Raw genomic sequence first — 18,636 nt, 5'->3', positions numbered from 1 at the left:
TCCGCGATCTACTCATTTTGCCTCGCGATCTACCGGTAGATCGCGATCCACCTATTGAGCACCCCTGCACTAGGGGTTCTGGAATGGAACCCTAGCGGATAATTAGACACAACCTGTATTGTAGAGCAGTATGCAGGCAGGCAGTTTCAGGCAGTTAAGAACAGCTATTTCTGGGTCACACCAAGGTCTCCCTTGGCACTTGGTCACCCAGGAATTCAACACAGAAGCATTTAATCACTTCCACATAGCATTCTTCAGCAAGCCAGGGCCAAGGAAGGGAATTGCTTGCCTCAGTGTGACCCAAAAATAGCCGTTCTAGGGCCTAATCCAATACAACTTTCCAGTGCCAGTGCAGCTGCAATGCAGCCCTGAAGCAAGAGAACAAACGTTCCTTTACCTTGTGGAGGCTTCCGTAACTACCCTTCCCACTGCAGGTTACAGCGCATACCCTATTGGCACTGCTACACCAGGGCTGGAAAGCTGGATAGGATTTGGCCCCTAGTCCCCAGAGACTGCCTGCCTGCTGCTCTGTTGCTCTACAATGGTAAGAAAAGCTGTTTTTAAACAGCGATTTAAAGGGACACTATTTAGAGGATTTCATTTTCTGTGGTTTTCAGCATCCACAGGGATTCTGGGAACAGAACCCTGAAGATACCCTGCAGATGCCAAGGGCTAACCTGTATTTGTGAATATTTTTTCCATGGGCACGACTATTCAAACATACATATGTGCTACTTTTTAAAAAGTATTGTAAAAACTTTGCTAAAAAATATGCTTGCCTAAAGCATGAGGGGAGGGGTAAGACCAAGGATTGAGCACACATTTAACTTGCTGGTATGTGTGTTAGCAACATATGTGTAAAACAGATTGAGGCAATGGTTCCCAAAGTATGCATCATGACGCTCTGGGCATTGTGAGGCACTCCCCAGGGAGTCATGGCCAGCAGCAAGACCATGTGAGATGCTGCAAAAGCTGGTAAGAGGCTCAGCTGAGTTGGTCAAGCTCCTGCTTGTGGTTTTTGTGTGCTGCAAAAGGGCCTCCCTGCACCTCTTACCAGCCTTTACATCATCCGTCATGGTCTCTGAACCCAGAAATGACTGGCACTGATGTAATCGCCCAGTCACTTCTGGGAGCCATGTGCTGCATTTACAGTGTGCAGAGGTCATGGGATGCCGAAGATTGGAAAGCGCTGGGTTGAGGGTTCACACTGTGGACAAACTTGCTGTGACCACTCTTACAAGTGCAAAAGACATCTGTTTTCTCTCACATGATGCATATACCTGGCATTCTTGTTGGCATCAGCTCGCAGCATTTTCACAGCCACTAACACAGACTGGTCAGTGTTGACATCGAGAACAAAATCCTTGTCCACAAACTTCTCCATCCCCTCCACTTCACACAGGTGAACCTAAAGTGGAGGCAATGGGCAGTCCTGATTTGACAGATAGCTCTTTCATGTTCACAATATAGGAAAAGATTCAACAAGAAAAGCCAAGATTGGAATGTCATCCCCCCCCCCCCCATCTTCCCACTTCATCTTCCCTACTCTGTTCTGAGAATGCATTCAGTGTGCAGCCAATTCAAGGTCAAGGCTGACTGTAATGTTCAGACATATTTTCAGGTCTTCCAATTCCATTATCACTCCATTAGAATCCCTTTATACATGACTGGAAGTTTTACAGACACAACAATATTTCATCCAACTGTACAAAAAAGAGCTTCATGACCTGGGTGGTCCATACCACCAAGAACCACACCAATATCAATTCAAGGTCCTGAGCCCCTTGGGTAAGCTTGAGTAAGTCACTTACTTTTTGGGGGGAGGGGGATTTCTTGGTTTTGAGAGTTTGGCTGTCTTGATTACCATAAATGAGTCTAAAATGAAACTACAGTGACTTCTGATGGGGGTCAGTGACTTAATACTGTCAGTGACTTAAAATGTTTGGCTGTCTTGATTACCATAAATGAGTCTAACATGAACCTATAGTGACTTCTGATGGGGGTCAGTGACTTAATATTGTAAATGCTGATGTTACTTGATAAATGGTGAATCTTTAGCCATGGAAAGTCTAACTCATCAGAGTTTGGGAAAGTGATACCCAACAGCTACAGGCAGAAAAACTGGTTTTGGGAAGGAGACAAAAACAAAGAGAGAGGGAGAGAGTTCTGAATCAGCTAAAGGTGACGTGCCTTGAGGCATAGGAGGCCTCTTTGAGAATCTGATAAAGAACTGGCAGATATGCAGTAGGAGTGCCAATCACATTCCAGTATGCCTGGTTGTATATTTGTAAATAATTTTTTTTTTTTTTTTTTACACAAAGACATGTTAAGTCTTCAGTGTTTTCTTTGCCAAAGGAAACTAAACTCTGCCTCTGGAACTTTTTCCAGTTCAGTGTTGGAGAGGACATAATATCAAGCTAAGCATCAAATAAGTACAAGTATGCCTTTGCCACATCACTTAGCTTTTAAAAACACTGAAAATAGTATGAGAGAGGTATTATGGCCCTTCAGGCACACATGTGTTCTGCCTGCATTCTGATGGCATTCTGATTACTTGCTTCTTTTCATCAACTCTAGGGAGTTAGTCAAGTCTGCTACCATGGAATATTCTGTCTCTTGCTGCTCTAGCAGCCCAATCCTATACAGAAGCCTTGTCAATCTAAGCGCAGTGCAAACAATGCCAGCACAACAGCATTTCTGCCAACGCAGCAGCGGACCCACCAATGGACAAGCCATAGCCACTGGCACAACTACATGCCATGATACTTTGGACACTGACACAACTCTCACCAGTGGGTAGATAAAAATGAGGTGGAGATGTGGGTGGATCATAAATGGAACAAGGAGAAGTTGACATATGCCTGTGACAGAACCACTGCATCCTGGACTACTGTGTCTCAGGGCACAATCCTATCCTGCGCTGGAACAGGCAAGCCAGGAGGCTTGCGCTGTATCCAGTGCAGGATAGGTGCCAAAAGCGGCTCAGCCAGAGGCAAGGGGAAACTTTTCCCCTTACCTCTGGGAAAGGCGCACTTTCCCCTATGGGTCTCCTTGGACTTGCGCCACCTCTTCATTCATATAAATTCCATCTCTAGAATATAAAATTTATTTGTCATTGTACCCGTATACACAAGTACAATGAAATTAGGCGCTTTCACAAGGTAAAACAAGAAAAGACCCACACAAAACAACAATACAACAAAGTCAGGCAGACTACATATACAATCACCACATTGCTAAAACTGTATTCAACATATTACTGTACCCCTGCATTTAATCTAGACACTGCACTGGGATAATAACTATTCTTTAAACTACTCATTCTTGTTCTTATCACCCTATATCTTCTTCCTGATGGCAATAGTTCAAAAAACTGATAACCAGGATGCGAGGGATCTCAGAATTTTTTTCAACATACACCTTGTGCTGTAAAGCTCCTCCAAAGAAGGGAGGGAACAGCCAATAATCCTCTGAGCAGTGTTGATAACCATCTGGAGCGCTTTTCTCTCCACCACTGCACAACTCGCAAACCAAACACAGAGACAATAAGATAGAATGCTCTCTATGTAGCTGCGATAAAAAATTACCAACAATGTCTCAGACAGTTTTTGTCTGCTGAGGAGTCTCAAAAAGTACAATCGTTGTTGGGCCTTTTTGACCAGAGCCACGGTGTTTGCACTCCATGTCAAATCCTTCTTCATGATGATCCCCAGAAACTTAACCTCATCCACCTGCTCTACACAAACGCCCTCAATACATGCCCTCTAATGTATTTGTTTATGTAAATTTATTCAAATTTGAAATGTAAATTAATTCTTTTTTTCCTGGCCCCCCAACAGTGTCGGAGAGATGATGTGGCCCTCTTGCCAAAATGTTTGCCCACCTCTGCCATAGAGAAAGAGAAAGACTAGAGCAGGGATGTCAAACCCATTTCACTCAGCAAGCCAAATAGCATTCATGACACCTGTGAAGGGCCAGAAGTGATGTCATTAAGATGTCATTAAGCAGGTGATGACCAGAAATAAGCACTTTCTTCTCAGCTGCAAATGACAAGAAGAGAAAATACATAAATTTTGTTCATATTTTTAAGATTTGGAAGAGCCCAGTTACCATGCACTCTTACCCTGTCTCTGTATAGTCCATACCATATAGATTTCATCACTGGCTACAGCAATCCTTTCTGTCAAGTGTATGTGTAGAAAGGAGCAAGCAGTGAGCTCTCACCTCTCCAAACTGGCCTTCTCCCAGTTTCTCCTTGAAAGTCAGCAGCTTCCTAGGAAACTCAGCCACAGCCACATCTTTGCCAGACAGCAAGTCCATGGTAACAGCAGGGACAGAATAGGTGTTGCTGCCTGTCACTCCCTGCAGGTTCACAATGTCTGCCTCTGCATAATGAGGGACCCCTTCAGCTCCACTTGGCTGAGCTGGTTTGGTGACCCCACTGCAGCCTGAGAAAAAAAAATAAGGGAAAGAAGACCTCAGCCAAGTGGATGTGGAGGTCCTGGTCACTGTGAATTTGGAGAGATGTTGCCTGAAGCAGCATGGAGAAAAGGGAACTGCAGAAACTGGATGACAAAGCTCCTGTGAGCAATGGAGAAGTGTAAGGACCTTGTCAAACCAACTACGGGTCAATAGTGAGCATGTTAGACAATAGCCAGAATTAGGTTTTATGCAGAGAAAAAATACTGTGCCATGAAAACCTGAATTCTGTGGCTTTTATAAATCACACAGATTAAGTACACTTTTCATATTGCATTGAAAATTAATACTGTGTAAGGACCTTCATGATGCAGCAGATTAAAACGTTTTTTAAATAGTGATTTTATGTTCTTTGTATTTCCCAACACTGTTGTAAGCCACCTTGGATCCCTTGGGGGAGAAAGGTGGGGCAGAAATACAGTAAGTAAGTAAGTAACAGCCCAATCCTATGCTTGTCTACTCAGAAGTAAGTCTCATTTGAGTCAATGGGGCTTACTCCCAGGAAAGTGTGAATAGGATTGGGCTGTAAGGGCCCAATCCTATCCAATCTTCCAGTGCCAGTGCAGCCGTGCCAACAGGACATGCACTGCATCCTGTGGTGGGGAGGCAGTCCCAGAGGCCTCCTTAAGGTATGGGAACATTTGTTCCCTTTCCTTGGGGTTGCATTGTGGCTGCACCAGTGCTGGAAAATTGGATAGGATTGGGCCCTAAGTAAGTAAGTAAATAAATGGGGGGGGGGTGAGATCGATTGGGTGCCTTTTCAAATGTTGGCTGTACTGACCTGCTTCATCCTCCCCTGGGGTGAATTCAGGCAGCTTGCGGATCAGTCGAGATGGCTCCTGGTAGTCTGGGCCCAAGGGGAATATACGGTCATAAGTGGAATTGGATTCTCGCTCACTGGATGATGTGGAGCGGTTGCGGTTGAACATGCTAGTCTCACTGGGCAGAGAGAGGCTGACAGTCATTTCATCATCCAGCATCCGGCGAGAAGCCTGTGAAACAGAAGGAAGCATATAAACATCACCACATACCAAAAGAAAGTTAAATTAGATGATCAGACATCCTGAAGGAACCAAGAGCTGCAGCAAAGTCTACATGCTTCAATTCCAGAACTGACTTTAAAAATTCTCTAACAACATTCTATGCAAGTCTTCTCAGAGATAAATCCCACTGTGTTCAGTGGGCTTACAGCCAGGAAACTGTGCATAGGATTGCAAAAGAGAGAGTCAGAGTGGAAGAGAAAGCATGCTCTAGACCAGGGGTCTCCAAACCCTAGCCCGGGGGCCAGAGGCAGCCCGCAGCAAGCCTTTTTCTGGCCCGCGGCCAACCTCTTGTCCCCTGAAAGCCTCTGGACCACTCAACTGAACATGACCAGAACTGTGCTCTGCTTGTGTCTGGAGGATGTTCTGAGGGCCAGAGAGGTTGAATGAATGAGCCCATTCATTCATTTATTCACTCATCTACGTTCCATCTCTAATTTATTTATTTAAATTTTATATTTAAATTTTTTTCCAGCCCTCCACATCACGCCAGATATTTGATGCGGCCCTCTGGCCAAAAAGTTTGGAGACCCCTGCTCTAGACCCCCACTCTCCTCACCTCCAATTTCCTCTTCTGCACTGTCCCCTCCTCCTTTTGCAATCCATCTAGGAGGAGCAGGTGCTGACACATCACCAGGCAAAGAGGAAACAGCATTTGGTGTACTGCCTCAGGTGCCAGGTGGTCTTGGGCTGGCCCTGTTTGGCTCTCAGTAGAGAAAGGGCTGTGAAAAAATAGATTATGAAATTCTGCTGCTGAAAGGGTCTTAAATGGGTTGCTTAAAATATTGACCCTAAGCTCACATTTCCTGCACATTTCCATTGTATGAATAGAGTCATGTATCATGCTTCAAAACTGTACGCTATGTAGATAACCCAGTTTATTACCCAGTTTCAATAAAGATAGGCTAAGAACATAAATTTACTCATATCTGGCAATTCGTCCAATTCGTATTGTGTTTGTAAAGTGGATACCCTTGCCTATAGGCTCACCTTTTCCAACATCTTCTGCCAAAATTGTCTCCAAAGGATGATTACGATGATAGCCACCAGGATAAAGATGATGGCCACTAGGCAGCCAATCAAAATGCGTGTATTACTGTCATCCAGTTTGAGAGTTGGATCTGTTAGAAGTAGGGAGAAGAGCAAAAGATTCAGGAGGTTGAGTTCAGCATCATTCCACCAGTACCTGCTCCCTCCCCCTGCTCTCTCCCCTCCTCCCCACCCTTTGCCAGCCCTCCATCCACCTCCCCGGAATGCCTCCTCCCCGCCTCCCCTCACACCTTTGCTTTCCTCTCCGCTGTCAGAGGCCGGGCGCCCTGGCCAGCGCTGGGCTGGCACGGGCGCTCACCTGGCCTTATGGCACGTTTGTGACAGTGCGCATCAGTGGTAAGCTGGCACGCAGAGCTCAGGATTGGGCTCTAAGTCTTACTGAACACAATGGGCTTACTTCTCGGTAAGGTAAATAACAGTTTTCAAATACCTCTACCTAAACCTAAGCTGTGGCAAAGAGCATTTCACCAGAGGAAGGTGGGTCTCCTCACAGATGTGGACAGATACCATATGGACGGCATGAAGAGAAGTAAAAGAATAGAGGGAGACTAAGGTTGCAAACCTAACCACACTTTCCTGAGAGTAAGCCCCATTGAACAAAATAGGACTTACTTCTAAGTAAACCTGGTTAGGATTGTGCCCTAAGAGAAAAAGGGTGAGGAAGAGAGAAAAATGCATAAGGCAGAAGAAAGCACAACATGTTTTCTGAAGGTATGGAATATCACTTTGGTATAAAATAGTGGTATCTTAGTAAAAGTTAAGAACACTTTTCTTGAACTGAGGAGCTTCAGTTCAAGTATGTTCTGACAGAGGCTACTGTGCTCTACAAATTCTTGTGCTAAAGGCAAGCAAGAAAAAACTAAAGGGGCTTACTTGCAAATAATTATGTATAGGAGTGTACGGTGGTAAATCAGTGGTTTAGAGCAGTGTTTCCCAAACTGTGGGTCGGTACCCACCAGTGGGTCATGAAAATGAAACTGACAAGCTGATAGCTGACAAGGAAAATGCACTGAGCCCTATGGAAAGTGAAACTGAGTTGCACTGCATGTTTACTCAAAAATAAGCAAATGCGCCTCAGTTCATTTTAAAGGGCAGGCCAAAAGAAATGCAACACTACCAGAATGGTCCAAATCAGATGAAGGTAGGCCCCAAAAAACATTTGAGAAGGACATTCCCCCCCCCCCAAGCTGACAAATGTATTGAGCCCTATGGAAAGGAAACTCAGCTACAAGTACATGTTTACTTGCAAGTAAGCAATTGGGCCTTGGCTCCTATTGAAGGCCAAGTGAAGGGGAATGCAAGACCACCAGAATGGCCCTGATCCAATGAAGGTGGAACTCAAACGGTTCAGAAGACCCCACCTCACCAAAGTAAAACAGAGGGTTGAGCTGGTAAGGTGAAACTTTTCTTTTAGTTTCATAAAGTTTAGTGGGTCTCAGTAGACTATCATTTTTTAATAAGTGGGCCCCAGTGCTAAAAGGTTTGGGAATCACTGTACACCAGTGATCCCAGTAATTCCCAAACTTTTTAGCACTAAAAGTCACTTTTTGGAACAAAAATCTCTTGCGACCCGCTACGAAAAAAAAATCTAGAAAGAAACAATATTTTCATTTTTTATATTATATTATTGTAATAATAAATTATTAATAAGCTGGGTCCTGTGCTCTCGAGGCTGCTAGAGACCTTACATATAGTTTGTATGTGTAGGCAACTTGCTATACTCTCCCTAGAAATGAATTTCAAGGACTGCTTCCCCAAACCTTTACAGTCATTCCAGGGTATGCAGAAAGCTGAACTGGAGAGCAAGAAGTTCAGTTAGGGATTTCCAGACCAGATAAAAAACTGTTGTGATCCACCAAAAATCAACTCGTGATCCACTAGTGGTTCCCAACCCACAATTTGGGAAACACTGGTTTAGAGAGACAGGGCCCAATCTAGCTGAGCAAACCTCCTCAATATTGGTGGCAGTGGCAGCACAAAGTAGCTCAGAGATTCACACCACCAATGAGCCTAGTGCCCTTCTACAAATGGGAACATTCTCTAGATACCTCTGTGCCATCTTGGAGACTCAATGGGATGCTCCCATTGGCCACTGCAGAAGGTGGGTCACATGAATCTTTTAAAGGGAGTCAGCAGTAGGTGGCAGCTCCTTCTCTTCCCATACTCTGTTTTCTATTTTCACCTCCATTGGCAAATGAGGATGGGACACTGGCAAATGAGGATGGCACTGACTCCTCTTCCCCTACCCTCACAGGAGGGAGACAAGTTGCTATTGCTGTTTGTCTACACATTCGCTGATGGGGAGAGCCATCACCTGTCACTGTCTCTTCTCAGTTTGAGGTCCCAGAGCCAGGCTTTGCCCCAAGGTCTTCCTGGCACTCTCCTTTCTTTTTGGGACAACCAGCTGACCCGGCTCAGTGGCCCCTTTTACATTAGCTCTGGGTCAATCAGCAGCAACATTGTATGGTTCTTGTGAACAAACTCCTGCTTATTCCAGTTTGTTTCCGAGCTACTTTCTCTGCTTGGATGCAAAGTGTGAGAAAACAGGTTGAAATACAGGCCTATGTTAAGTTTTGAATTTGCTTACCATGTTAGGGAGTGTGGAGGGAGGTCATTGTTATGACTGTGAATGATTGCGCTTTCATCACAAAAAAAGCATCTAGGCTTATGCCCTTGTTTAGCTTAGCAAGATGACAATATTTAAATAAGTGTATGGTGTAATAGTGAAATAATATAAATAATGTAATAGACACATGAAAGGGGTGACTAGGTATTGGGGGCCCAATCCTATCCAACTTTCCAAAACCGGTGCAACCACAATGTAGCCCCGAGATATAGGAACAAACATTCCCTTACCTTGTGGAGACCTCCATGACTGCCTCCCCACCACAGGAAGCAGTGCATGGCCCATTGACACTGCTGCACTGGCACTGGAAAACTGGATAGGATTGGGCCCTGGGCCATTACGGTGATGCTTAATGCACATAGGTTTGGCATCATATGAATTATTTAGCTACAAATGTTTTGCATTGTTGTTAACACTGGTGTACCTAAGGGGGAGTCAACGGGTACAAGTGCTCCTGGACAGCACAGTGAAGGGGTGCCGCTGCCATCCACTGCCCCCATGCTGACAGTCTGCTTTGTTTCAGCTCTGGCACAACTTATTTATGCTCCTGGGGGCAGGGGATACTTGGGGTGTTCACCACCCCCAGTCGTGCCACCACTCTGAGGGCCAGCCATTTGCGTTGCTTTTTTAAAAAGTAGAGTAGGTGTAATGGAAATGTGTAAAATTCCTTGAGGAGATAGGGTATGGTGTCAACTGTGGCCCCTTGCTCTGGCAGGCAACATGGGGTTAAAACCTAGGCTTTGAGCACTGGGTGTGCTGCACAGCTTTGGCCACTAGAGGCAGCCAGGTCACTACAAGGATAAAAGCAGCAAGAAGAAGGTGCTTGGAGGAAAGAGGATGGATGGACGGACAGACGGACGGACAGGCTAACTGACTGACTAATGGAGCAAATGGAGACTGAAAGACTGCTGGAGATGAGTGTGTGGTTGCCACACCCAAGAGCTGCTGAGGACCAAGCTGTTGCTATGTTGGTCAGAGAAGCTGCTATTGGGAGAGGGAAGGAAGGAGGACCTCTGTAGTTTGAACAGGCGAGCCACTCTGGTAGTGTGGCAGTACCCAGCAGTGCTTTCTGCAGAATGAGGGATATTTTGACTGAAGACGGGAACTAATTAGCTTAAAGTGTGCATAAGTTCTCTAGGCCAAATTTGGAAAGGGAATCTAGCAAAACAGTAGGTGGCCAGCCCTCAGTGCAGCACTGAACCACTCCAATGGTGGCTGTGGTTCCATGCTGCTCTGAGGACTAGCCACCTCCTACACTTTTGGGGAGGGGGGGGCATTTGTAGACACGCCCCAGGGCAGCAGAGAGACCAAGACTGCCATTGGTTGTTAAGTGCATTGTTGATTATGATTGACTGGACATTCTCCAAAGTGCAGGCCTCTGGGATGTTTCAGTTTCAGGGTAGGGAGGGATGGAATGAGCATCTTTAACTGTTTTTCCATTGAGGGAACAGGCTTAATTTTGAAGTGTCCCTGTGCTCAGAGTTCTTGAGACTAACATCCTAATAAATATGCTTATGATTGCATTCTTAGCAGACACAGGGCCCAATCCTATCCAACTTTCCATCACTGATGCAGCTGTGCCAATGGGGCATTCTTGCATCCTGCTGTGTGGTGGGGCAGTTATGGAAGCCTCCTCAAGGTAAGATAACTTTTGTTCCCTTACCTTGGGGCAGTGACATGCAGTCAGGGGAGGCAGAGCTTCACTAGACCCAACAAGTAAAAAACAAAGCCCCCCCCCCCCACACACACACAGAGGGAAGCAGCCAGTAGCCATTTTGCTGCAACCATGGCTGGTTTCCAATGAAAAAAAAAACTGGCAGGGTGCCTGTCAGCAATTTCTGGTGATGCAGCAGGAAGTTTTGCCTCAGCAGGTTAGGCTGTGATCTTGGCTGGCTTCCAATTAAAAAAAAAAAAGTGGGATGATTGGCTTCAAATTAAAAAAAAAAAATGCAGGATGCCTGCATCTGCCAGATCCTGGAAGGAAGCAGAAAGAGTTACCTCCATTCTTTTTTTAAAAAGCCATGAAAGAAGCAAGGAGCCTGAACAACAGATCAGCTCTCTAAAGCACCAGGGGAGGCAGCTTTTGTGTTGCCTCAGGGGGCATGTTGCTGAGCTCTCCCTAGCTCCAAGTGGGGGAAGAAGAGGTGAGGTTTTTATTTATTTGTTTCGGGGGGGGGGGGAGAGAGAGAGAGAGACTGTGTGTGTGTGTGTGTGTTAAGAATGGTACTGTACTGAGAGACTGAACTTAAGGGGGGTGGGGGGAGAGTGTGTATTCATGTGGCTGTGCCTCCCCAGGTCTGGATTTCACTGCACATCACTGCCTTGAAGTTGCATTGCAGCTGCATTGGTGCTGGAAAGTTGGTTAGGACTGGGCCAACAATCTGAACATAATCAAATGCTGGTTTTATTCCTCATTAGAGATACTAATAACTAGGAGAAATGAAACTGTGATGAGTAAATGTTATGCTGAAATTGCTGTTACACCCACAATGGCATCAGAAGTTGGCCAGGCTGGGCACTGGTTAATGACTCCTGGACTCCCCAGGGGCTCAAGAGACCCAAGCAGCCAACCTCTGAAACTCCCCAGCTTAGGCAGCAGTGGCACAACTTGCTCAATGGAACAACCTACACCACTGCTCTCTCATCCCACCCTCCCCATTTGCAACTGGACTTCTGCTGGGGTCACTCTGATGACACAGGATACTTTGAAGAACCATTTGTCGATGGGAAGGTTGGGAGAGGAGGCTGCTTAGGTTGGCAGAGCACCGAGGAAGGGGTGGCTTCCAGTTGCTCCTCTTCATTTCCCCAAACCAAGAGGAGCAAACTTGCTGCTGGAGCAATGAGGAACAGATCTCCTTCTTCAGTTGATCCAGCTTCTCTCTGTTTTCCCAACCTAGTGCCCAATCCCATCCAATTTTCCTGTGCCAGTGTAGCCATGCCAATGGGGTGTGCATTGCAGTCTGTGGTTATGCTGCTAGTTATGCTGCTGGTTAGTATGATGCCAGTGTTCTCCCCTGGGGGCTGGGGATAAGAATAGGCCCTCAGTCTGACTGTACTTGTCGTAAGAGGCAACTAAACAGCCACCGGGTAGATGGGGCTTGTCAGCCTGGGAAGGCAGCTCATCTGAGAGAAGGAAAACTCTGATCCCAAACCTCCACTGCCTTGTGGCTACATCCAATTAAGGAAAAGGCTTCAGGAGTCAACCTCGAGGCAAAATCAGGAGCCAGAGTCCCTGAGGCAGTTCATGGCTGAACACAATCACGTTCTGGCAACTCCTGCGACGCCACTGGAACCAACCGTATTGGCTTCTGCCTTTCCATTGGACCATTTCAGTGACATGGAGAGGGGGGATTTGCTGCATGGGTAACAGCCTATCCTCCATACCTGCTTCACCCAGGCTTCGCGCACTGGAGAGGACACTCTGTTCCAGAACCACCATTCAGAGCGTGACACCATAGTCTTCCGAGACTGAAGGATGCCAACAAAATGAATGATAGTTATAGGTCTTTGATGTTTCTCCATACTTATCCTTCATTTTGCACACCAGTATAGATGCCTGACATAATTGCTCCTGCGACGCCACTGGAACCAACCGTATTGGCTTCTGCCTTTCCATTGGACCATTTCAGTGACATGGAGAGGGGGGATTTGCTGCATGGGTAACAGCCTATCCTCCATACCTACTTTACCCAGGCTTCGCGTACTGGAGAGGACACTGTTCCAGAACCACCATTCAGAGTGCGATACCATAGTCTTCCGAGACTAAAGGATGCCAACAACATGCAGTCTGTGGTGGGCAGTCACAGAGGCCTCCTCAGGGTATGGGAACATTTGTTCCCTTACCTCGGGGCTGCATTGTGGCTACACTGGTGCTGGAAAGTTGGATAGGATTGGGCCCCTAGTTGGAAGGTGCCTCTCCCTCAGCATTGTTGGAGCATATTCTGTTAAAACTGCTTCCCTTTCTTTTCCTGAACTGGCTGGGGCAATGAAGAGAAGTGATCTGATAGGGTGCCTCTCAACACTGCCAGGGCACTGAAAAAGAAGAACCAAAGGACACCTTTCTCTTAGCACTCCTGTAATGCCGAGAGGCAGCAATTGCTCTTGGGTGTGTGTTGCATATGCACCTTTGAATATACAAGATCCAAAGACACGAGGGCCAGAATTAAGCTCCTAAGATCCTCCCAGTCCCTCCCACTGGTTACACCTATGCAATTATCTGATCATCTAAATTTCCACTTCTAGGGCATCCATAATTTTTAATCTCATATTTTGTACTATATGGCTGTGAGACCTGGACTCTAAAGAAACATGATCAACAGAAAATAAGACAGTTTTGCCACCCACAGTCTATGTAAAATAATGAAAGTTAGGTGGTGGCAATGATGGAGGAATAAAGATGTATGGACCCAAGATGAGAAACCAACTTAAGTGTGGGTTTTGAAATCTAGGTTGCATTGGTTTGGCCATAGTCTATGCATGAACAACTCGCATTTAGTCAAGCAAGCATAAAATGCCAAAAGTACTGGAAAAAGACCAAGAAGAAGACAGACCTCCCCCCAAAAGATGGCTTAACTAGAGGATTTGAAATACACAAAATGTATTTGAAACTATTGGAAATATGCAAAATTCAGTTTTACAAAATGCATGTAGGCCAATACTGATCCTATTGGCATTATTTCTTAGAATATCCATTGATCATTGTCATTAGAGCAGCAATCTGAACAACTAGGCAGCTCTTTCAGAATGTTCCAGCCACATCATTCTTATAACAGAGGGTATCACACATACCGTAAATAGTGGGAGTCACTGAAGACTCAGGTAGGGCTCCAGAATTGTTGTACATAGCTGCATCTAATAAAAGGGGGGAAAGCGTTATCCACAAACAATAAGCAGACACAATCCCTAACTATTGCAAACTTTTCATTTCTAAACTTTAATCTTATTTTTGTAGGATGCCACAAGATTGAATTAGAGATGTCAAGTTCCTAATCAAGATGGAAAGAGTGAGTGGCTTACTCTCCTACACCAACAGGACCTCCTATACACGTCTACACAGAAGTTCCACTAAGTACTACAAGACTGATTGACACACACAAGTGTCGGTGTGGATGTGTACAATCTGTGTGTGTGTACAGTACAGTACAGCACAGTATGTGTGTGTGTACAGCACTGCAGCCACTAACTGAAATTATTCCAATTCCTTAGTACTGTACACCAAAGTGGATTAACTTAATGCATGATGAGCCAGCGGCTTCAAGGTCACCTACCTCATCTCTTATCAATGCATTTGATAAGTAACATCCAAATTGCATGTACAATGCAATGTACATAGGTACAATACCCCTCCAATGTTTGATGGGTAAGGATTATGCATTATTATCACACCTTTTAATGTTTTAATATATGCACATAAATATCATTTAGACATTACAAAAAATGCACACAGAGCATGCGAGGCAGGATAGACAGGGCACAATCTCATTCATTGGACCCATTTTGCTGCATCTATAGAACACGCCTTCTGTGTACCAAAGACTTGTGGTGTTTGTAGCCCACTAAAATAGCTCGGCAGGCATGTATGTTAGCCAGACCTGCTCCAAGCCAAACTGGTGCCTGCAGCAGCATGCAATTTCCACCCTCCCCCAAAAAATTTGTGTGCATATCAGCACATGCATCCCACCACCACTACCACTTTCTCCTTGACCACCTGAGCAGCTAAATAGGCATGGAGAGGGTATGAAGGGAGACAGTGCAGTGTGGCCTTCTGGAACCTATCCTCCTACCTTCAGCTCCAATGCTGCCTCCTTCCTCCATGCCATTCTGTTTGAAATAAACAGGATGAACACAGCATGCAAGGAGTCCTCAGCATGGTCCACTCATCCTGTTTATTTCAAACAGAACAATATGGAGGAAGGAGGCAGCACCAGAACTCTAGGAAGGGTGGCAAGTCCAGATAGCTGAACTCTGCATCTCTTAGCTCACTCTGACTGGTTGGCAACCTTCAGTCTCGAAAGACTATGGTATAAGCCTACAGCACCCGGTATTCCAAGGCGGTCTCCCATCCAAGTTCTAACCAGGCCTGACCTTGCTTAGCTTCTGAGATCAGATGAGATTTGGCATGTGCAGGGTGACTGCTTAGTGGATAAGGAGGAAGGGCAGGAGATGGTGGCAGTGGCAGTTTTTTTCCCCTCTAGCAGTTCTGGAAGGAGATTTGGGCTGCCACTGCCATGATCATCTTCCCGTTCACTCTCAGCGAGTGAGGAAAGGGTCAGTGGCTCAGTGAACCGACGTGACTCAGTGAGCAGCAGGTTGGCAGGGGCAGCAGACAGGCTTGGGTAATAGGGGACCCCTTTTCAATTTGTCACTTTTCTCAACTTGCTGCTCAAAACACCTGCTTCAGGGGGCCTCATGGCTAGGCTGGCTCTGGTGGCAGCCCACCAGAGCCCACTAAATCTCCTGTTTTGTTGCTTAGGATGGAAAAACAAAGGGATGTTAAAGAAGGGATCACTGCTTTGCACACAGATTGAGTCCTTGGCATTGTCAGTTAAAAAATAATTTCAGCATGTCTGCAAAAGACGTTTGCCTGAGACCTTGGAGAGCCACTGCCTGCCAAACAATGGCTGTATGGCCATTGGTTGGATTCAGGATAAGACTGCACCTTAAGAGAAGGGTGGTAGCTCAAAGCACCCATTTTGCATGCTGAAGACCTGTGTTCAAACTGTGGTTCCTCCACTTGGAAGAAAGGGTCATAAGTAAAAGGACTGGGCTACAACAAGTGTTTCCCTTACTTTTTGTGCTGCTGCCCAGCAGCGGCAGACCTCCCCAGCCCCAGGGCAAAGGTATGCGATGGCGCACCCATGGGCTATCACCACCCCCCCATGCAAAAATCTGCCCCCCTCACCTGAGGCTCACAGAGCCTACCTCAACCCAGGTCTACGTCGGGGAAGCCTCTTTGAGGTTCCCCGACACTATAAACTGTGCTTCCAGGAAATCAAACATAGTTTCCGCCCCTGTTGGGAGCCTCAGAGAGGCTTCCACGGGGTCCTAGCGACTTGCACCCAGGGCTTTTACCCCATCAGATCTAATAGTAGGTCTGCAACTGCTGCCCAGAGCTGTTCCATAGCTGCATGGCAGCAGCGCAGTGTTTCTGGACACTCAGCAATTATATCATAGATCAGTGCCAACTTCCAGGACGCCAAGCTCCAAGCAGCTCAGTTTTGAACTGCATAGCCATGCAGTTTAGAGGAAAAAGTGCCTGAGATCCACCTCCAATTGGAGTAGACCAGGGTTATCAAACTTGGTTCATACAGAGGGCCAAAGTTAGCATTCATGATGTTTGCTGAGGGAAGCAATGAGGAAGTGACATAATTAAGCAGAAAGTGACATTGTTAAGCAGATGATGATCAGAAATAAGCACTTTGTTCTCACGTAGAAATTCATTAGTTGCAAATGACAGAAGAGAAAATGTGCAAATCTTGTTCATGCTTTCAAGGTATGAAAGAGCCCAATTATCAAGCTAGAAGAACCCAATTATGATGGGGGCTGGATAAATTGCTTCCAGGGCTGCATTCAACCTGCAGGCCTTATGTTTGACACCCCTGGAGTAAATAATACTAGGCTAGGTGAACCAATGGACTGACTCGGAAAAAGACAGCATCACATGTTCACCAAGTGGGCTGCTTTTGGTTTAGTGCAGGGGTGGACAAACTTTCAACTTTAGGAATCCTGGACCTTTAACAATTGTGTAGGAGAGAGAATCTGAGATGACAAGCTGTACCTGCTGAAATTCCCTCTTCTATACAATTGTTAAAGGTCTAGGATCCTGAAAGTTTGCCCACCCCTGGTTTAGTGAATCACAAGTTATGAAGGTTTGGTGTAGAGAGTTCCCCCCCCCCCAAAAAAAAAGTGTTAATGGTCTTCTTATTTCTGAGGTCCTGGAATAGTTGAGCTAATTTCGTCGTGTTGATATCCAGTTGTATGAAAAGACGTGACTGCCTTTCTGCAGCACTTTAGTCAGAAATTTCAGAGAGCTCTACAGTTCTGCAGGTGAGCAAGTATTCCTGGCTCCCTCCCAGTATGAATATCTGAACTACCATCATGTGCTCACACATTCACCACCACCCCCACAGTCCCAGCATCCAACCTTGTGTGCTGTACTTAGCATACCTGACTGGAAGGTGATTTCACTGAACATCATCCAAGTGTCAGCAAAATAGAACTGGCATCTGATAGCACTAGCCATGTGGTGGAGTAGGGGTACTGTGACGAAGCGCGCACTGGGGTTCACATCATCTAGTACTGGCACTGAGGAGATGGCATGAGGCTCCCACTCATTTGTATCAGAGCGGAACTGGCACTGTACCTCCCTGAAAATCTTCACTCCCTTGTCAAACATATTGTTGCAGTGAACCTGTGCAGTTGAGACAGGAGATGGGTAAGCATGAGATGACATCTTCCCACCCAGAGACCATAAAATGCTCCAACTAAAGGTGGCACCTTTCTTGCTGGCTCTGCTCTTGCACATTTCATAGCCGGATACATCGAAATTTAGTAAGTGCAGCTTTTCATGGCACGTCTGAAGGATGGCAATTTGATAGAGCCTTTGCCACCCACAAAACACAAACACTATTTCACTCTCGGTTCGGGCCCCAAGACCATGGATTTCATCATCTGCAGGTTTCAGTATCCACAGGGGTTCCGTTCCAGGAACCTCCGTGAATAATGCAGGCCCACCTGTATACTTCTGAATAATAAATGCTGGGGAAAAACAACGGGAGATGAGAGCTGCCTTCATATCTGGCTCCCTAAAGGCATCTGTCTTGACATTAGAGGCAGCCAAACCAGATCTGGCACCTGATGCCAGATTCCCTACCAAAAAAGCCCTGCAGTTACTTACCATGTTCCTTCCCATGCAATCCTTTTAGTCAAAACAGGAAGAAGAGTGGGTCATGTTGGGCACTCTGTCTTCTTTAAAGCCAGGGGGCTCCAAACTTTTCAGTATGAGGGCCACATCATATATTTTGCACATGTTTGGGGGTCAAAAAAATCAAATAAATTTAACTGAATGCCCTCCCCGTTTTCTCCTCCTCTCTTCCAGTACCAACCTTTCCACCTCATCCCATACATATTACCACCTTCCCAGGTGGATACATCTACAGGTTGCTGGTATTTTGCTACTCAATGTGCTTCGTTACCTTTTTTGTTGTGGGAAATAAATAAAATGACAATGTCAGACTATTTTCCCACAGTTTGATCTAATTTTTTTTTTTTTTTGCCATAAGTTGTGACCTGACCCCTTTGCCCTTGCTCTGGGAACCCCCCAAGCTGTGTGCAAGGGTCAAAAGCCTGCCTTTCAAAGGCTACTCAATGGCTTTGAGAAAGGCAAAGTGGAATTTATCCTCACTAAATGAGGTGGTAAAATGCAGGCTGATCACCATCACT

General features: G+C 45.8%; 1 protein-coding gene across 1 annotated transcript in view; it reads right to left on the bottom strand.

The window, feature by feature from the left end:
- The window catches only part of DDR2 (discoidin domain receptor tyrosine kinase 2), a 50,678-nt gene that overhangs the window by 13,825 nt on the left and 18,217 nt on the right, over positions 1-18,636 (bottom strand). Inside the window, exons 6-11 of the mRNA XM_066624199.1 lie at positions 17,362-17,605; positions 13,984-14,046; positions 6,510-6,640; positions 5,261-5,471; positions 4,225-4,448; positions 1,281-1,408 (exon numbers count right to left, since the gene is read on the bottom strand). Coding sequence (XP_066480296.1) covers positions 1,281-1,408; positions 4,225-4,448; positions 5,261-5,471; positions 6,510-6,640; positions 13,984-14,046; positions 17,362-17,605 — 1,001 coding nt within the window. The remainder of the gene's footprint in view (positions 1-1,280; positions 1,409-4,224; positions 4,449-5,260; positions 5,472-6,509; positions 6,641-13,983; positions 14,047-17,361; positions 17,606-18,636) is intronic.

This window comes from Tiliqua scincoides, chromosome 4 (genome assembly GCF_035046505.1).
Source record: "Tiliqua scincoides isolate rTilSci1 chromosome 4, rTilSci1.hap2, whole genome shotgun sequence".
Lineage (NCBI taxonomy): Eukaryota > Metazoa > Chordata > Lepidosauria > Squamata > Scincidae > Tiliqua > Tiliqua scincoides.
This window is presented reverse-complemented; position numbering and strand designations above follow the sequence as displayed.